The following is a 20,247-nucleotide window of genomic DNA, read 5'->3' as shown; positions in this document are numbered from 1 at the left end:
TTTTTTTTTTTTTTTTTTTTTTAACAAGCAGCAAAATTTTGGCAGTGACTTAGCTTCAGCCTTTTGCACTCTTAGTAATATAGAGCTCAGAATGGGAGGAAAAGAAGCATCATATGGGGACAGAGATATAAGCTCATGAGCTTGTTGTTTCTTCTTTTATTGTCAGGCTGGGGAGAGGGACCAGAACCACAAAGTATAACCTAACTGCAGTATCGAAAAATTGTGTCTTGTTGGAGCTGTGTAAATCTCATAACTTCATAGCACAAATCTTCAATGCAGCACAGGCCTGTTGGGCAGCTGGCCAGATTTTCTTAAGCTGCAGTTAAGTAACATTTACAAGTCTTATCCCTATTTCAGCCTGTGACTGGAGAATGAACATATACGCAGAAGACCGATGGGCTTTGCTAGCTGTCCCTCTTCTTACTCTTGCTATCAGCATTAACTTTGAATTGTCATAGAATTATTAGGCTCTATGTGCTGCTTCTCTCTCAAACTCAGCTCTGCCGTACAGGGGCTACAAGTTAATACCAGGTCAAATTCAGGTACCTACAACACTTGCATATAAAATACATCCAAAGATTAAATCATGCTTACAGAGCAATACAACAATTTGTGTTTTTTTTATCTGCCTAGAGTTCAAGGACCCTAAAGCAAGGAGATTACATGAGGCATGTAAAGTCAGGAAGTTTACATTGTGCATAGCTACTGATCTCCTTCATGCATCTGCCATACACAATACGACTTTAGTTTCCTAGGGCATCAGGCAGTTGATACACTTTCAATGTCTGCATTGAAAGGACTGATTTTTATTACAAATTGATAGTGAAGTTGTTGTGAGAATGTGCTCCTTCCACCAGCATCACCAGAAACATACCCTTTGTTTCTTAAAATCCTCCTCCGGTGCACAACAGGCAGCAGGCATCGGGTAAACCTCTTCACTCCCAGTGGCTGAATAGGGAGTATGTGCAGTTGGCTGCGACGTCACTAAAGTTTAGGGGTTAGACTTGAGTTACGTTTAAGTAAAGGGTTGGTACCTAATACTTTTTTACTTGATAAATCAATCTTCAATTTACTATTGCTGCTCGCATCTGCAGTGAGATGTGAAGCACAATGCAGAAGTCCTGCATTGTGCTTCACATCTCACTGCTGATGCGAGCAGCGATGTGGCATTTAAAACGGCGTGGTAATTAAAAGCAGATTACTTGGTAATCTGCTTTTAAATTTCCCGCCCGGCTACGCCCCCCGACGGACCGGCGCCCCGGCATCACAGCGGGACCATCAATATTGCCGCTGGAGCGCGGGGCTTCTAAAGTTACCCCAAGTGTGACTCGGGATTACCACTTTTTGCTAGTAAAATCCAGCCCAAGTCTCGCTCGGGATTACCGCTAGGGGGGTTAAAGTAAAGCTGTTGCTTTTTCCTGCACAGATTTTTTTTAAAGCCCACCCACAGTCAAAACATTTATTGTTTTGAATACAGTGAGTCAGCATTGAACTGTGTTCTTGGTGTTTATTAATGAATGTCCCTACTCTGGAGCCTTCCCCTTACTTTCTAGCGAGAGAGGAAGTTGTGGAAAACTTCAAAGGCAAAAACAGATTTTTAGGCAAAGGAGAAAAATGGTTAGAACACTGACATTGAACTTGTACTGTGATTAGATGAAGCTGTGTTTCCCACAATGGATACAATAAAATCCCACCAAACGTTCTCCTCCCCGAACTGTTCAGCCACGTAGAGGCCAAGCGACCCATACTTGTCATAGATGTTGCGCTTCGTGGAGTCTGTCAGGATACCATGTGCATTGTTGATTTCCTTGAACTTCTCAGAAGCTTCTGGGTTGTCTGGGTTCTTGTCCGGGTGATATTTTAGTGCTAACTTTCTGTAAAAACAGGTAAGGGAAATATTTACAACAGAATACTGTAGACGCTGCTTGAGATCTGACTTATATCTACAATGAACATGTGAATTATATGCAAACCCACTGCCATGCCGTCACGCTAAGGGCAGTATCACTATTGATCTGTATATACTATAATGGCCAAAGACTTATGAGAGCAGTTAGGCATGAATGCCCCTTGGATGTGCAACAGAATCGGAAATGTATATATTGACCAAACATTTGCACTTATGCCATTGAAGAATAGAGGGCTGAAGTCATTTGGGGTGGCCAGGTGCTCCCAATGTTGCTTATCTTATAGAGAAGAAGTCTATCATAGTCTTTCTAAAGAGTGACATTTAGCTTGCTTCTATACAGGGGCCATTCACACGCTTCATGCTTGTGATTGCCACCCCAACCTGGCTACTGTCATTTCATGTCTCAAGATTACTACACACATTACCACGTGGCTGCTTAGCCAAGTCCTCATATTTCATTGTTTTGGTAATCATTTCGATTTAGGGCTTTAGTTGTATGTTGATGCCATCAGTTTGATAACATTTTAGACACTTCTGAGATCACTGACAGATTAATTTGACCTCCTTTGAGTTGGTTTTTCATTCTTATAGACAATAAAATCTTAGTAAAATGATAACAAACGCTGCTGATACAGGCCCTAAAGGAGATGGTAAACATTCAAGTTATATAGCAAGCAGACATGGTAGGCTAATTTTCTTAATTAGTAAATTTAGCTCCAACTCACCTGTAACATTTTTTAATATCATCAGATGTGGCATTTTTGTCCAATCCTAAAACACGGTACAATGAGTCCCCTGAGGTGGAAAGGGAGCGTTGCCTCTGGTCCGCCATCCTTGCTCACTACAGAGAAAAAAAAAAGAATCATTAGTAAAACTGCATGAACTTTTAAAAGTTGGAAATAGATGACACAACACAGATAATTGTTTGTTTTGCAGTGTAGATGTCATGCATGGAGTTTGTATGTTTCTCCTGTGTTTGTATAGGGGTCCTCTGCATGCTGTTTTACACCCATAAGCCAATAAATTATATATAAGTTTGGTTGCTACTGAAAACTGACCCAAACACAAATGTTTGTGGAAGGAAATCTAGATCTCCGGGGAAAGTGGTTTTATATCCTGCGCACAGAACTTTGGGAAGGGCTGCTTATATATAACAAGAAGATCAAAGCAAAGATATTATCTGAAATCACATTTATTGTGTGAATAAACACCTTAGTCGCAGGCTAAAGGCTACAGCTGCTTTTACTACAAGCATAAAAACATTTCCTTTCCTAATACAAGCATACAGTCCTTAGATGTAAGGTATTCATGTTTTCCTTTATTTCTACCTGCTAGTCTTATAAATACCAGACTTCAGCCCCACTATATTCCCCTACTTAACCTATGGGGTGGCAATGGTAGTCTAATATGCTGGCAGCATTTCTGCCTTCCTGAGCTCCATTACATAGTGGATCAATGAGACTAATAACACAATACATAAAAAAAAGTTTGTTATACTTTTTTTTTTGCTCACAATAGGTTTTTGTCAAGATCAACAAGTTATTTTTTTGTACTTGCTGAAAATGTTCTTTTCTAAAAATAAAAACAAATGCAGACTACCTTGGGGACTGGTAAGCTGCAATATATTACATTTATATTACTAAAGCATGGGCATTATAAATAATTGCCTTTTCTTTGTAATATAATTGTCCTCATCAGAACCCCTTGTGACAAAAAGGCACAAAGTAGATTACAATTTTGTATTTGTCCAGAATTTGTTTTAGCATCATGGTTATCGTTTTTTGAGCCCAGCAAACCTTTCCTAACAATATAGTAATGTGCACCACAGTTCATTTAAGAAGCCTATGCAGATAAGACTACTTAGATGTTAAAAGATTGTAAGCTCTTCGGGGCAGGGTCCTCTCCTCCTGTGGCACTGTCCGTATTCGTCTGTCATTTGCAACCCCTATTTAATGTACAGCACTGCGTAATATGTTGGCGCTATAGAAATCTTGTTTATTAATAATATTAATAATAATAATAATACAATCTTAATAATAAAGGTTGGATGTGCCAAATATACAAACCTAAAAAGTTGCATTAACATGGTACCCCATGCTGTGAGAACATTAAATATTGTTTAGGCACAGAACTAGAATTGGGTACCTGTGAACGTTCCTAACTCTCATACTTTACACTGACGCTAATTTATGTTCTTTTAAAGGTCAACTCCATCCGGTCTGATATTTGCAGCTTTGCATGGTTGCTTGCATGTTAAATTAATTGCGGAGATTTCAGTAACAAGATTACCCCAAGAAAACTTTCATTCTCTTCAAAGTGCCAAGATTGCAATAGAGCCAGATAATGGTGTCAGATGCTCCTGTCCCTGAATCCCTAATGCAGACTAAAACAAATAATTAGAAAGTATAAGATGCAAAGAAGCAATACTTTTCTTATATCATTGTGGACCTTGTGGCCTTGTTTTTGAAAGCAAATTTTGCTAAGGGAATCCCCAAGGAGGCAGTGTGGGATTCAGACCATATAATTGTACATATTGCTCTGAACATGGTAAGGGGATAAGGGAGACACTCACCCATACTGTCCTCAGTGAAGGTTTAAATCCCCTAAGGCCTAGTCTTCCTAATGACCTACTCCTCCTCCCAGCCATCTGTTGCTCGGTATAGTGCAAACCATGGGCTGCTGCAAATACAAGCATCATGCAGCCTTCACATATTGGACTATAGTGTTTGATAACCAGAGATGGTGGTAAAGCATTGCACCGGTCTATTCATAGAAAGAAATAGGAAAATAAATATGTACATTATCCTTTTCAATTATGAACTGCAAGCTTTTTAAATCGTTCAATTTCCTTTTTCATCACGGGATCTCCGCTAACAAAATATCTCCCAGACAATTCTCATTGTCATTCCAAAAGCCTCCAAACAATCCTGAGGTGACCCTGTCTGAAAGAATCAGTCAAGGGGGACACTTGTCAAGCAAAAGATTGCCACAGCTGGATGGATATATGACAGTAATTTTGTGTACCTGTAACCCCCTGGCCTGCAATAAAACCTTCCTACCTTCCTTCTCAAAAGTGTCTGGAGCTGCAAATTTCCAGCATGCCCTTGTGTTAGAATCTGTGTTCATGCAAGGGAGACGGGCAAGGGTATTTTAAAGACTACTATATACATACACATTACAAATTCAGGCGTACCACTGGGAAGAATGTATATATAAAGCAGTAAGCACATCAGGAGTGTAAACACGAGGATAAAACTGTGATGATCCTGGCTTTAAGGTGGAGAGGAATTATGAAAGAGTGAAAGAGAACCTTTTGGAGAAAATCCATTTTCCCTGGGATTGTCCCTTCCAGTTAAGAGCAGCTGATCGCTGCACTTCTGCTGCTACAGACACCATCGCCTGCAGTGCAGCATGTGCAGCCTGTTCAATGGAGCATGCTCACTAAAGATGCTGAGCAGCCAATCAGGTTTACTGAATGACATACTGCATGCAGCATCGTTGTGGAGACCAATCACAGGCTGGCTTTCAGAAAATAATTAGGTGTATAGCACACCCCACTAATTGGTGCTAAATAAATAAACTAATCTATAGCACACTTATGTACTGCAGAATGGGCGGAAAAGCTGAGTTTTATCCATATGACATTGGAAATTGAAGAAAAAAAAGTATGTTGCAGGAACAAACTTAAATCTATTTGGAGGGGGTTAAATCCATACTTAAAAATCAACACCCTGCATGTTTCAGTGGTGTAGAGCAGACAAGTTACATCCAACTTCTGAAATCATTTCATGGTGACCACACATTAAAAGAATCATGAATTCCAACAAGGAAGCAAAACAAGCAAAAATGCAAATTAGCAGCAAAGTATTGCAACCAGGGCAGTTTTGAGAATAGAAGAGAAACTATTTAAAATTCTGTATAGCATGTTCTGATTAAAATAACAGATAAAAGCGAATTCTGGAAGAGTATTCTTGGAGGGTGAAGTAGGCATGGGACAGGTAGTATGCTAGGATGAATATTTCAGTCCGTACGATTGAGTAAGTGAATATGAGAAAGAGAAAATGAGAGACTTCAGCTACCAGCTTCTCCCACCCGATGGAAATCGATAGCACTGTCAGGGCAATCGCCCTTCTGTGAAAGAGTAATGGGGCACAGGCTGGGTCATTAACTTCTTCCTTACCACGGTATACACATCCATTAACAAAGCTCCAGTCTTAGGGGAAATCAAGAGGCAGGAATTAAAGGGTGCCTGTCTGAACAAGAAGTGATAGCAAATTATCCAACTGAGAATGTTGTTTTTTTTATTGCTGTGCATGACTTCCTGTCTTGGAAAGAACTCTCCCCCAAAATTCCAAGGAAAGGAAATAAGGCTTAATTCCTCAATAGGTCAAAGGATTTCTGCTAACTCCGATTTATATATAACAGCCCCGAGTACCTTCTAAGCTTCCGGTGTGTGCGAGCCAATCTAAAGTGGTCATTCCTTGCTCTGCCCCCCTTGAAATTATAAATCAATTAGAAATATTATTACTATGATGACAACCAGCATTTTCATGGAGAGGTTTGCAGCATCAGTCATTTATTTCTTTCATGACAAGTTTTCCCTTCAAAGCAAACTGAAAGGTTCTCTTTAAAGAACAAGCACCCATTTACTAACATTCATCCTGCCTGCACTTCCCCAGTGCTTCATATGTCTATCAGAGTTGGAACCACCAAAGTTACTATGTTAAAGTTGTACTTCGAAAATTTGCAATCAGACAATTTATTGCAGACAGGTGATATCCTTTAGGTTAAGGCTGGTGGGGTCAAACTATGGACTGTAACGTCCTTATTTTTGGCCCCCAAAGGAAACCTAAATATGAATTGCAGCTGGCCCGCTGCTACATTGAAATAGCGCCGCTACTACAATTCCCGGCATCACTCGCCTCTATAGACAAGTGGGCCTATGCGTGGCCCTGCATTGGACTGTTTTATAGACGCAGGGAATTGTAGTAGCGGTGCTACTTCAGTTTCAAGTTTGGCCTGTGACTTTGTCTAAGTTTTTAATTTTGGCCCTTTGTGTATTTGCGTTTGACACCCCTGGGTTAAGGCTACCGCTGGGTATCTGTTTTACTTCTGCAGATGTAAATAAGTGACTAAAGTTACAAATGACGGACAGATTCACTTTAATGTTTAAACAGCAATAACATTTTTGCCCTTTAGCTTTGAAGTTTTTGTGTATTATTATTATTTCTAAAGCAAAGTCGACTCTGAAAAGCACGTGAAGCATGCAAAATAGTCAAAGGAATGAAGGAAATGGATCTCAATAACCCGCAAGCCTGGCTTTGGAAAGTGATTGCCCTTCCAGCTATTGTGGAAGTATCAGCAGGCGGCACATCTTCCTTCAGCACTGCTAGAGCAACAAAGTATATGGAGGATCGCCATGCATTGACTAACACTTTAAAAACAAAGTCTCTTTGTATGCCTTTTTGGTTGTTTTCAACCCTACAAAAAGAAAAAAAATGAAGACAGTTTGTCTTCTTATTCTGTGTAAATAAACTATTTACAGAAACATGCAGAAAGGTTTAGGGAACCAAGAGATTTAAAGCAGAAATGAAGTTCCACTTTTAAAAACTCATGATCCGGCAGGTCATTATTGCATAAAGGGGCATGTGATGTCTTTTCTGTAATAATCATTCCTAATTCTTTGATCGCTCTCTTAAAGCTCAGCTTTAGTTACCAGGATACCCACCATTCCCGGGTTCCCCTGCACATGCCGGGAATGAATGAACTTTTGAGTAGTTCCTGTGTGGGAGATAAATCATTCTGGTCTGGCCAAGCAATATGGTTGAAGATCATCTTCAGAAAGAGAAGAAGGAAAAAGATGGTGGCGTCATGCGACGGAATGGGGGCAGTTGAGTATCATGACGTTAGTTCTGCTTGAGAAATCCAATTGATAACTAAATCCATAAGATAAGTATGTGCTACTAAAAAACAAACATTAAAGTGACCCTGTCACTCAGCTCTGATTACAGTTACACATTGCCTCCCAATGTGATTGGTAACGCAAGTTAGCAAAATAATCAACATGGCATGATTCCTGTTTCTCATGTTTTGGTTTATACAGACTCCTGAAGTTTCTATTACGACTAGAGAAAAGAATCACTTGGTGAAGAAGTTCAGACACACAAAAGGTTGAATAAACCTTACACAGACAAGCTGGAATGAGGATGTAACAGCATTTCTGTAGGTTACTAGGGCAGATGCTGAAAATGAATTGTACCATCAGAGGTATTTAAACCTTGGCCTTTATTGATCTTGAAGCAATAGGCATTACGTGCCTTTCATGTCTGCAGATAAGCAGTAAACACATAAATTTACCATGAAGACTTCATTAGAGTCCAGACATATTTACTAGAGAAGCAAATTCTAATAGGATTGATGAGAACATACACTACCTATATGAAATACAACTGGCATGCCTAAAGAATGACAAATATTAATAATAAACATATGTAGTAATCTCTGTAATTACATTTCCCATGTGTGATCCCTCTACAGAGCCCTGCAAGTATAAAAAACACCAAAACTGCATTCAGCTCCTGCTGACAACACAGTGTTTTTTTGTGGACTGAATATTATTCTGAGTCTGTTGATAAATTACTGTGATCATGTTTATATAAATGCACTGACTAAATAGACAACTGCATTAATATCCGCTGATAATGGACCTATTTCCAGCTTTGTTTTACATAGTAAGACTACATACAAGTGGTCTTTTCTGCACATAATGTCCACTGTTGTCACCTTTAGGAAACCATCATGAGGCGAGCACATCATTGCATCACTTGCAATGCAGAGCTGGACCAGTTCTTGAAGGACCAGCGGCTGCACATTTGACAGCACTGATAAGTACTAATGCAGCCCCCATTCATTAACTATGGAGCCTTATGTAGCAAAGTGCTCAACCCAGAATTTTTTTAGGCTGGGTGGCAAGAAGTTGAAGACGGATGGTGGGCCTTGTCTTGTGACCCAACTCATCAGTAACCATCCAAACACAGCTGGGTGGTTTCTGAAAAGTGGCGGAGGTTCGCCCAGCTTAAAGGGGCTGGGGGGGAACACGTCCGGGAGGGAGACGTCCGGGAGGGAGACGTCTCAGAGGGAGCAGTTCCCTGGCGTGGGCAAGCGGTAAAAGCACCGCAACTTACTACCAGTGTAAACTTAGCTTAACTGGCAAAAGTATGCAGATCAGCAGTCCATGTGATCTGGGACTTTGATGGTACTGAAACTATTGGATCAGCATTTCCAGAAGAAGAGTCCGGCTTACTTCCTCAGTATAGGATTCTAATAACAGGTCTAACTTAACAAAAGACAAGAATCTAGAAATGACAAAATGTTACACAAAAGGTTATTTCCAATAATTAAAGCAGAGCTTAACTCAAATTTTTTACTTTACATAAAAGGGTAGACAAACATTTTATATAAAGTAAAAATGTAATTTTTTTTTAAAGTGTGACAATCTTTTCCCCCTATTTATGTCACCCAATCTCCTGCCTGCGCAATGTGAGATCGGGTGAAGAAGAAACTGGATGAAGGTGGCGTCGGGCCGAAAAGGATACAGGGACGACACAAGGACCCAATTGAAGAAACCTCCCAATCGATCAACGGATTTGCGGGATTAAAGGTAAGAGTGTTTTTTTTTTTTTTGCTTTAAGGTAACCAGTCATTCACACACGGAAAAAGAGGTTTTCCCTTTAAGTATCCAGCAAAACAGAACACTTTGAATACGGCCTGATTATATTAACTGAGGGGAATTAAATTACCAGCCCAACCAGGCAACCAGCATAATTTAGCTTGGAGTTGAGCAGATGATTAGCAATCAACCCAAAGGCCTTATAACTGTATATGTGTGTGGTGAAATATGAGAGAAAAAAAAGGAACAATCAGTACATCTCTAAATTGCAAGTCCATTTTCTCATGTTATCCCTTTACAAATGGTTACAGAAAGCTAGAAAACAAGAGAATTGAAATCACGAACAGTGATGTCAGCCCAGCCTTGTTCCTGTTGGACTACAGAGCACCTCATCCTACTTTTACCATAATACAAAGAATTACTTTTTTTTCCAATTCCCACCAGAAATATACTTTAGGACTAAAAGGACAGAAGGCTGCCTTTCCTTTTTTAGAATACAGGTCATAATTCTCATCACTACTTCTCAGTGAGTTACTCTTATCTACTTGGTGAGTTGCTGAACCAGACCATTGATGCAACAAATGAAAATAGAACTTCTTTTGGACCTGAAAACTTACTGCATATCACACGCTTATTGCGAATCCAAGATACTGAAGGCACCCGAAAGTGTTCACATTTAAAAAGTTAAAGTTTATTGCAGAGAGGGACAGGCAAAGTCCTTTCTGCAATAAGTACTCCTACCTGCCTGATCATCATGCCACCTGTTCAAGTACAGCTCAGCAAAGGTTGCCGCCATTAGTGGTACCAACAAACCTGTTGGTTATCTGTAAGGGTGACATTCTTCCCAATGGCCAGCCATGTAGGTGACATGACTGCACTAATAAACTGTGAGCTGTAGATATAGTACCTATAGCAGGGGTTCCCTGAAGACCTGGAAGGTATTTTAAGGGTTGGTTGAACAAGGCTGTACTAGGGTAATAATTCCTATTTCTAAAAAGATGTGTCATTCCAGCTAGGTGACACTTTATAAAGGCAGACCAGGTCACTGAATGACATTGTTTTTCGACCCCAGCCATGAAAGTGTTAAGGGCCCGGTGACACATCACCTCCTGTATTTGTGTAAGGAGTAGCTGGGACAGATGGCTTTGTTAGTGATGCCAAAGAACAGAAAGCGTTAATAATGCATTTCACTTTCCTTTTTCCTACAAATGCATTTATTTGTTAAACAAAGAAGCGGTGAATGAGAAGCTAGAGAAAGAATGGAGCAGATGTGCAAGAGAATGAGTGTGAGACCCGGTGTGTGACACAATGGAAATGGAGCATAATGAAGCCACCCAAAATAATCAGAGCTAGAAGTCATAATAGGGAGCAAGAAAAAGATAGTGTGAGTCACAGCTTAATTTCTTTTCCCCCTAACCATTGTCATATAGCAATAATCCCTTATATTAATTTTCTATCACCTTCAGCACATAAATGATATTACAAGTCAGACATGATGAGATAGCTATGATGAAGAAGATGGCATAGAAAGGGATCATTGACACAAAGCCATATATTATATGTAAGGATATGGCCTTTCTCCATATTTAACCTATGAAGTGTCTTATATTCACTGTAATAGCCTCCAAAGCATACTGTGCTCATTTTTAAAGATTTTCCTGTGTGAAACTGAGCCCGGAATGCTATGGAGGATTATACTGCGAATATAAGACGCTCGGCATTTCTAAACTCAAGGCAGATATAAAAGACACAAATTAATGCTGCTCTGAATTCATTAATACATCATTACAGGCCATCTCCGGCAAAGCTTAATCCCCTCACATCTCTCTCCCTCACTTCATGGCTTTTTTCTTTTTAAATAGAATACCCTTGTCTTCTGGGAGCAAAGGGCCTTCATGAAATCCAGGCAAAGACTTGGACACCTAAACAAGGACTGCAGTATAAAGATTTGGGACCGGGCATATCATGTGATATGGGGTAAGTAAATGGGGCTTTTAATTTTGATGCAAACTAGAAAGTACTTGACAGATGGAGATTGAACTGGCAGGTAAGAAGGACTATTGGAGAAGGGACATTGGTTGTCCAATAAGTAGAACTTACCAGTAATATTGAAGTGTGGAGCAATGTAACAAGCCCGGTGTCCCAGGTTGCACCGCTCTGTACGTCTGCAGCACAATCTTTTTTTTGGGAAATATAGATTTAGATACCGCTACTTCCTTCTGCATGCTAGCAACTTCATCTGAACCCCACATTGCTGACTACAGTGACACAGGAGTTGGAAAAAAGAACCTGTACGTGGAAAAGCTGGACGGGTGAGCTTACTAACTATTATCTTGCAGGGATCCCTGCATTTGATTTGTTTAAAGAGTCAACAGTGAATGTTTTTTGTCCATGCAGGGCAAAGCAATAGATTCACATGAATGATATCCCCCACCTCTGCTTACTTTTCCTTTGCTCTAACATATTCTCATGTTCCACAAGAGTACAAGGTACCAAGCCATGTGTAAACTCCAAGTCACCCAGCTAAGGACTCCTTCCCCCAAATGACAGTGTAAATCCCCGTTAGGTGAGAGTTATAGGGTTCCCACACCTGAAAGTACCAGAATATTGTTTAAAATCCTAGCGGTCAAATGGAAAAAAGGAGAAGGATTGTATATGAGGTTAGGGGGTGCAAGCAATAAAGTCCTGGGGAGAAGCAGAGGTTCACTTTACCACTGATCCTCACACTGGTGAGAATACAATAATTCATCCTGTATTATTATTATTATTACACAGTATTTATTTAGCGCCAACATATTACACAACTCTGTACATAGTCATGTCATTAGCTGTCCCTCAAAGGAGCTTACAATCTAGTTTCCCTACCATAGTCTGCAATAAAACATTTGCAAAAATTATCAGTGCTAAAAATCCTGTTCCAAAATTTCCCCACCGACTCCTGCATTTTACATCAAATTATCCTTCTCCATGGATAAGATGAATGCGATACGGGGATATAAGAAGCAAAGGTCATGCAGCCACTTGTAGCAATATATACAAATCAGCTGCCCCCACTGAAACAAACTAAACCAGAAAAACAAGAGTATTGACAGCACCAATCTTTCCTGCAGGGTTACATTCCCGTGACCACCCGCGGCCGTACAGAAACACCATCAGATTATTATCTGTGGTCACCGAAAACCAAATTCCAACTTTTCTTTTTACAAATCATGTTGGGCAAATTCTCAACATGCCTCGTTATACAACAAAAGAATTATTGTTTTCAAAGGCTCCACCTTTTATCATTGAACTTAGAAAAGGCTAATTTAATGTCATAAATGTACTGCAGGCAGGAATAAGCATTTCCTCAGTCTCCTCTGCCGCTGCAGTGTTCTCCCCAGACCTTTTTAGCTGGGCGCACCACCCGGCGCTTTTCGGCAACCACCCGGCTGTTTTTTGTGGTTACTGATGAGTTGGGTAAACATTCAGGGGCTTCCATCCGCCTAGAATTTCTTCCCACCCAGCTTACAAAAATTTCTGGGTTGAGCACTGCGCTGTGATTGTACATTTAGACTTAGTCACAGTCTACATACACGTCACCAATGAGCTGTGGATAAAGTAACTAAAGAACGCGTTCCTTAAGACTCAAATGTTAGTTCTAGGATTCTCCCATGTTTAAAGATTAAGAAAAGCTGGTTTAGGGTGTATATGAAGTGTTAAACATTTGTGAAAACCTCCATGACCTATACAGTTATCAGAATATACATGTATCTGTTTCCTGCAATCCAACATCTCTGTGCAGGAAGTAAAATGTTGACGTGGTTGATGCCTAAACATACAGCAACCTTCTAAAGAAAAAGACAGATGAAACATTTTATTATGAAGCACTGTGATTCCTTTAGGACGTATTAAACATCTGGAAGTGTTACACTTTGCTTGGCATGCATGCACTTACCCTACAGTAATTTGGAAAGCTAAATACCATTGAGTAACTAATATGAGAACCAAAGAAATGGGCAAGGTACCAGCATTCAGGACACATGTAATATTGTCAGCAGCCTATTGCTTGTTTAGTTATGGTGAAGAAATCTCTGCATTGTATGAGTCACAGACACTTCTATGGGATCTCTGCATCTACTTAGTAAATATAGAAGGTCACACCTATGTTTTCAGCAGTGGCCCCAGAATTATAAGGACTGCAGTGTGAAATAACTCATTGCCTCGGGATGTGCAGCTGACAGGAAGCCCTGAGAAGTTGCACAAGCTGTACCGGGAATTGTATGTGATGCCTAAACAATGGTGAGAGTATTCACATCTTGCTATAAACAGAATAAATGAACTAAAGGGCCAGTTCACCCAAAACTTGCATTTAAAAAGAAGCTGCCACTGGGGACCCGGTTCTAGGATATCCAGCTTGCTTGGTTGGTGTTCTCCTCTAAATCAACAGACTATCCTAAGTATATATACAGATCAGGTGTATATTTACAGGCAGGTAGGAGGGAATATTATAGAAGAACCATCGTCCCCCCCCCCCCACAGTCCTTGTACAAGATCAACTTAAGATAACATGGAGAATATAAGAAACATGGAGGTTACTGGAATCACACACATAATTAACTGATCCATTCTCTGGAAATACAATTACTGCTTTACAGGTAATCCGCATCACTTGCTTTACAGGAAGTGACATCACAACTTGCTTGTTTTAACATGACTTCCTGTGGATATACTACTAGATTGTAAGCTCTTCGGGGCAGAGTCCTCTCCTCCTGTATCACTGTCTGTATTAGTCTGTCATTTGCAACCCCATTTAATGTACAGCGCCGTGTAATATGTTGGCGCTATATAAATCCTTTTTATTAATAATAATAATAATATACCCAAACAGAAAAATAATCTATTTATATAAATTCCATCTGCCTATAGAAAAGACCCCAGGTCATGGATGAATCATCCTCATGCATTGTATCAGTCTCTTGATATCCTGGCTGTCTGTGAAAATGAGAATAGCTGCTGCTTGAAAAACAGTGTGATGAGTGTTTAATGAAATGCACTGTAGTATTCCCCCGTCTTACTAAACGGAAAATCTTGATGATTTTCACAACATCCAAAGTGCAAAAGAAGTGGCTGTGAATGCTTCATGAAAAAGTTTGGATTTGTTTAATTGGAGCTGGGTAGGTAAGAGTGCTGCGGAAGTTGGGTACAATAAAGTGCAACATGGCGGACAGTGCGGTCAGGATGAAACTTGAAGGTATGTAATGCAGCACTGCCTGTCACAACACTGCAGCCAGGATATTTTGATAATCTCTATACTTTAAGCATTTCTGCTTTTTATCCGAATGATTATTGCTATTAGAAAAACCCAATTGTCAGGACCCCCTTAATTAAGGTTGCTCCCCTAAGCCAACAACCGTGATACTCCCATACTCTACTACTCCATGTTTTAAACATGTTAGGATCTCTAAATAAACCCCCATCACTCAGAATATTTTCAATTCAGTCTCTACCCTTCCTTGAAGAAGCCATACAGCGAAACGTATCGGGGAAAATGGACGACGTATTGTTTTGAATTATATATTGTGGGATCTAATTGTACCACACTCAATTTGTGATCCATTCTTCACTCATATTCATATGCTGATTGTTAGCTCAGTAGAGCTTTGTCTAACTTAGGATGTTTAAACTCTACGTTTCATCAGTAAAAAAAAAATGAAAAATGTAAGTTGCCAAAAAATGCCGTTCCTATCCCTATCTGCTACATGCAATTAAGGTTTGGCAACCATCACCAAAGAAAGGAAAAGATAAACAGAGGGTTTTCCTACCTTCCTATTTACACTTACAAGTCCCGTTTCCCACCTTAGTTTGTAATTGGACAGTAAAAGGAGAAGCAGTAGCCTGAGCTGCAGTACTGAGAACACAAGAGACTAATAGACAGTTTACATATGTACTATATAATGCTTACATGAGAAAACAATTAATTGAATGGTGTAACACAGCAATAATGTGCATGTTATGTCTGCCTGAAGGTCAGTTTTAAAGCTATAAAAAAAAGCAGCCCCCTACAATACCTCTTATTATTCCGCTAGCTAACTGGTGGTCTCAGGGCTTGCTGCTTTCAGAAACACAAACCTAGAACGAGCATGAAGATCAGAACATTTAAAACTGACAGTCTGTATACCGATCTTGGGTACATAAATTACAAGTTCTTGCAGGCATTCAAAGAAAATGACCACCAAGGAACTAGAATTTTTCAATGAAATTCTTCTTATGCCCTCAGTATATATTGTACTTAGGACTTTTCCTTACTAGTGCGTTGTGTTTATGAACACACCAATGCAACACGAGCCAACACGTAAGATGTTTGGTGCACGGGGTGCTCCTCTTTTTTTTAATGGCACCCAAAACACATCACCCAATGCAATGCCATGCTTTTTTGTGTAATTTAGTATTGGAAGCATTGGGCATCCAATTTTAGTCGTGCATTATGCTATTGCAACCCAGTACTCATGTGAATAATATACTTCCTATCCTTGGGTGGCTACATTCATTCAATCAGCCTTATCCAAGGTTGTCACCTAGACTTTAAATACGTCTTTATATCCATTGCATGGAAGGTTTTTTTTTAAACTACATTATTGGCAGATGCAGAATAAACTTTTTGCTTGTACACTTCTGTATACTGCTGGGCATCCAATTGCTGTTTTATGGGAAGACGGTCTATTTAATATTTGTAGGTCAAAAGTTCCTGCATGCTTTCATTTTTACTTTACTTTTAGCAAGATTTAAATGTTTCTCTAACTCTTGTGTATTCTGTACTGTTTGTCAGTGATATATACATAGTAATTATTACTAAAAAAAAAACTCGATCTTAGGAAATGATAATAAAATGTGGAACCTTAACACTGGCACCTAAAGGTTTCGCTTCTGAATCAGTCAGAACTCATGTGATCAGATACTGACCAAAAGTTCATTCTGCTTGTGCAATAACTAATTCAGGTTTCGCTAACGTGACAACAAATTTTTAACATCAATGTAATGCAGCCATGGTAAACAATATTGTAATGGCCCCTCTATGCATTGTTTTCTGTTTATATCAAATTTAGTGGAGACTCAAAACATATTTTGGGACAACAGCTGACATTGAGATGGGGCTGAAATTCATCATCGGAGTACAGATTAAAGCCGTGTGAAGAGCTTTAATGATGAACACAAAACACTACCTATGTCAGGTGAACGTTTCTTTTTTTATGCATGGAGTAGAGAAAGAATAGGAAGTCACAGTTGGTTATTCACAAGCAGTTGTTCATCAATCTGTTGTGTCTGATTGCAGAATGACGTAAGGGGAACAGTGTACACAACAAATTTTCGACAAGACGAGCAAGACCGAGCATCGCGGGGGAGAGTGGTCTGTGTGTATGAAGCTTTACCAGTGCCATATTATTAAGACTAATGCCTGGTCAGTGGAAGCAATGCCATAAGCAACCATCACAATGGGTTTTATCCGTTACTTTGCACTAGAAAAATGATTTCGGAAATGAAAGGATGGTAACAGGAAACAGATGGTCATGACCTCCAGTTTTTTAACACAAAAGGGTTACTTTACACAATTAGTATACCCTGTAACATCTCTCAACCTGTCCAAATAAATCCCCATATAGTAGATGTCAGACCTAAAACTATACAAAACCCATTTACATGGAAATAGTTCACAATTTTTAGAACTTTTTACATTTAGGAATCGGGTGAGCCTGGAAAATCTTAACATTTTAATGACTCACAAACTACGAATTCATTCAAAAACAAAGATGTAGATTGACTTTTGCTGTAAATCAAACACATATGCATAACGCTGTACATTTCTTTTTCTTTCAACTTCAGGATTGATGACTAAAAGATTGGTGAAAAGTGTAGCTTTGTCTCAAATAATTGTTTTAATTCCCCTAACTTTCTGCATGGGCTCTGCATGAGTCCTGCAGGGGAGATGGAAAACTATGATAGACTGGGACTTTTTTTAAGTGAATTTATATTGCTTCTGATTGTTAAATACACCATGGCATGTATTGGGTTTATCTATTTGTGCTAATCCTGTCTGATATAGAACTTTCTGGAGATCTCTGCATCTGCTGCACAGTTTGAATTCTAGGTTATGGAGAAGAAGAAAGGGAGGTGTTCTGTAAAAACACGGGCCCAATACGAGGAGTGATTACTCTCACCCTAGGACTGAAAATGTGTTATATCACAAGGTGAAAATTAAGTTGACAAAAGCCAGAAATTAGAAAAAAAAATGCAACCACCCAATTCAAGTATTGAAAAGCTAAATCATAATACATTTTTTTATTGGGTTTAGATAAGGTTTGTCTGCAATAAAACGTAAACAAAAGCTGGGCCTGATTTATTAAGGTTCTCCAAAACTGGAGAGAACTCATCGAAGAACCTGTGTGATTTAGAAAAAACTAGTTATATATATATATATATATATATATATATATAATAAAATTTAATATATATAATATATATATAAAATATAATACATACATGAATATAATATATAATATTTCTGAATAACAATAACCCAAAACAATTTCCAACTAATAGCAAATGTTTTTTAGGAAATCCATTCCAGCGTTGCTAAATCACCCAGGTTATCCCATGATGGTTTATTTTCTCTAGTCTTGGAGAGCTTTACAAAATCAAGCCCATAAGTGTACAACCTAAGAGAAACCAACACAGAGGGACGTTACTCTATACATCTAATGATTACTGAAATTATGGTTTGGGCTTAAACAAATTGGGGCTTAAACAAATTGGTGACTAAGTGTCAGAGATGGTTTTAGCAATATGCCAGTGGCTGCTGATTAGGGCCACATCAGACAGCTGATTCTGGTACTGGTGACACATTGGCATCACCATGTAAAGTTCCTCTTTCCTGGTCTAGGACACTAAAAAAGCTATTCCAAGGTAAGTTGTGTTTCGGTGACAGGATCACAAATGGGAGAACAAGAGCTGGGGTGCCGAAAGTGAAAAACAATAAAGCTATCACTCATTGCAGCAAAGTGATACAGTGACACATTTATTCCACCTTTTCTTCTTCAGAAGCTATAAATGAATGCCAAGGAGTCCAGGGCTCTTGTGTAGCTATGGGTACAAATGGTGGACAAAACCATGGCGCATTCGAGCAGCCATGGGGACGCCATGATGTGCAATGGTTTATAAAACCAACAGCGGGCCCTTGTTGGCTGAGAAGAATCACCATTGTGACCAGTGGTTTTCAAAGCCAAGTGGGCCTTTGTGCAGAACTGAATGGGCCCCCGGTTGGCTGTGACACTATGTGGTCCAATGGTGGATAAAGCAACAGTGTGTCTGTGCAGAAATGACTTGAGGCCCCTCTCAGCTGAGCAGTCTGGTCCCTCATTTAGCCATTGGGGCCAATGATGGACAAAGCCAAAGGTAAGCCTCTGTGCAGAACTGACTTGGGGCCCCTGTTAGCTGAGCAGAGTCCGGGGTCATTCATTTAGCCATGGGGGCCAATGATGAACAAAGCCAAAGGTAAGCCTCTGTGCAGAACTGACTTGGGGCCCCTTAGCTGAGCAGAGTCTGGGGTTGTTCATTTAACCATGGGGGCCAATGGTGGACAAAGCCAAAGGTGAGCCTCTGTGCAAAACTGACGTGGGGTCCCTGTTAGCTGAGCAGAGTGCGGGGCCCTATAGAGACACAATGGGGACCAACGGTGGTTAATGTCAACAGTGAGCCTCTGAGCAGAACTGACTTGGTGTTGCTGTTGGCTGGGCACACTCCGGGGCCCTCATGAAGCCACAGGCACACCGTGGGGACCAATGTTTCACAGAGCCAACAGTGTACTTCTGTGCAGAACTGACTTGGAGAACTTGTTGGCTAAGTACAGTCAAGAGCCCTCATGCAGCCATCATGGGTAGCCTTAGTATCCTGAAACCAACAGGAGGCCTCTGGGCAGGCTGAGCAGCCATATCTGGGGCCCTCATACAGCCATATGGACACTATGTCTGGGGCCCTCATACAGCCATATGGACACTATGGTGACCAAAGATTTATGAAACCAACACTGGGGCCCTCATGCAAGTGCACTAGGAAACTATTCTTCCATACCCCTAAAACTGCAAATAATGAACATGCCGAACTCCAACCAGCAAACAATTAGACTGACTTTTCAGAAAGTAGTTGAACACATAAGACAACAGATGGAGCAGATCCAGCAACATTTAGCTGAATCTGCTGCGCCTGAGAATAGAAAGTCTTCTTCATCTGTGTTGTTGTAAGAATGACATCGGAACACATAAAGAGTAAAGCAAATGCTTTAATGCATCGTCCAAAGTGTGTTGTATACACAGGACATACACACAGCTGCGGGCTGATGGGAAGGCTGCCGACAGATGGTTCCCTTAGGTGACATGGGAGAAAAAGGCCGGTGGGGGGGATAGGGAGAATCAGTGTATGTGTATCTGTGTGCGTGTGTGTGTGTGTGCGTATATGTTTGTATGTATCTATGTATGTATGTGTGTTTATCTGTGCATGTATGTATGTGTGTGTATATTTATTATATGTATGTAAGTATGTGTATGTATATCTATGCGTGCATGTGTATATGTATGTATATCTATGCATGTGTGGGTGTGTGTATATGCAATAATAATTTTTGTGCAGTATATATTATATA

The 20,247-nt window shown here is 39.9% G+C and overlaps 1 protein-coding gene across 1 annotated transcript in view; it reads right to left on the bottom strand.

The window, feature by feature from the left end:
- DNAJC5 (DnaJ heat shock protein family (Hsp40) member C5) overlaps nucleotides 1-20,247 on the bottom strand; it is a 28,839-nt gene that overhangs the window by 7,749 nt on the left and 843 nt on the right. Inside the window, exons 2-3 of the mRNA XM_072413660.1 lie at nucleotides 2,635-2,750; nucleotides 1,645-1,874 (exon numbers count right to left, since the gene is read on the bottom strand). Coding sequence (XP_072269761.1) covers nucleotides 1,645-1,874; nucleotides 2,635-2,741 — 337 coding nt within the window. The 5' untranslated portion in view covers nucleotides 2,742-2,750. The remainder of the gene's footprint in view (nucleotides 1-1,644; nucleotides 1,875-2,634; nucleotides 2,751-20,247) is intronic.

The sequence above is a fragment of the Pyxicephalus adspersus genome, chromosome 6 (genome assembly GCF_032062135.1).
Source record: "Pyxicephalus adspersus chromosome 6, UCB_Pads_2.0, whole genome shotgun sequence".
In the NCBI taxonomy this organism is placed as follows: Eukaryota; Metazoa; Chordata; class Amphibia; order Anura; family Pyxicephalidae; genus Pyxicephalus; species Pyxicephalus adspersus.
The sequence above is the reverse complement of the archived record's forward strand: the minus strand, read 5'-3'. Positions and strand labels throughout refer to the sequence as shown.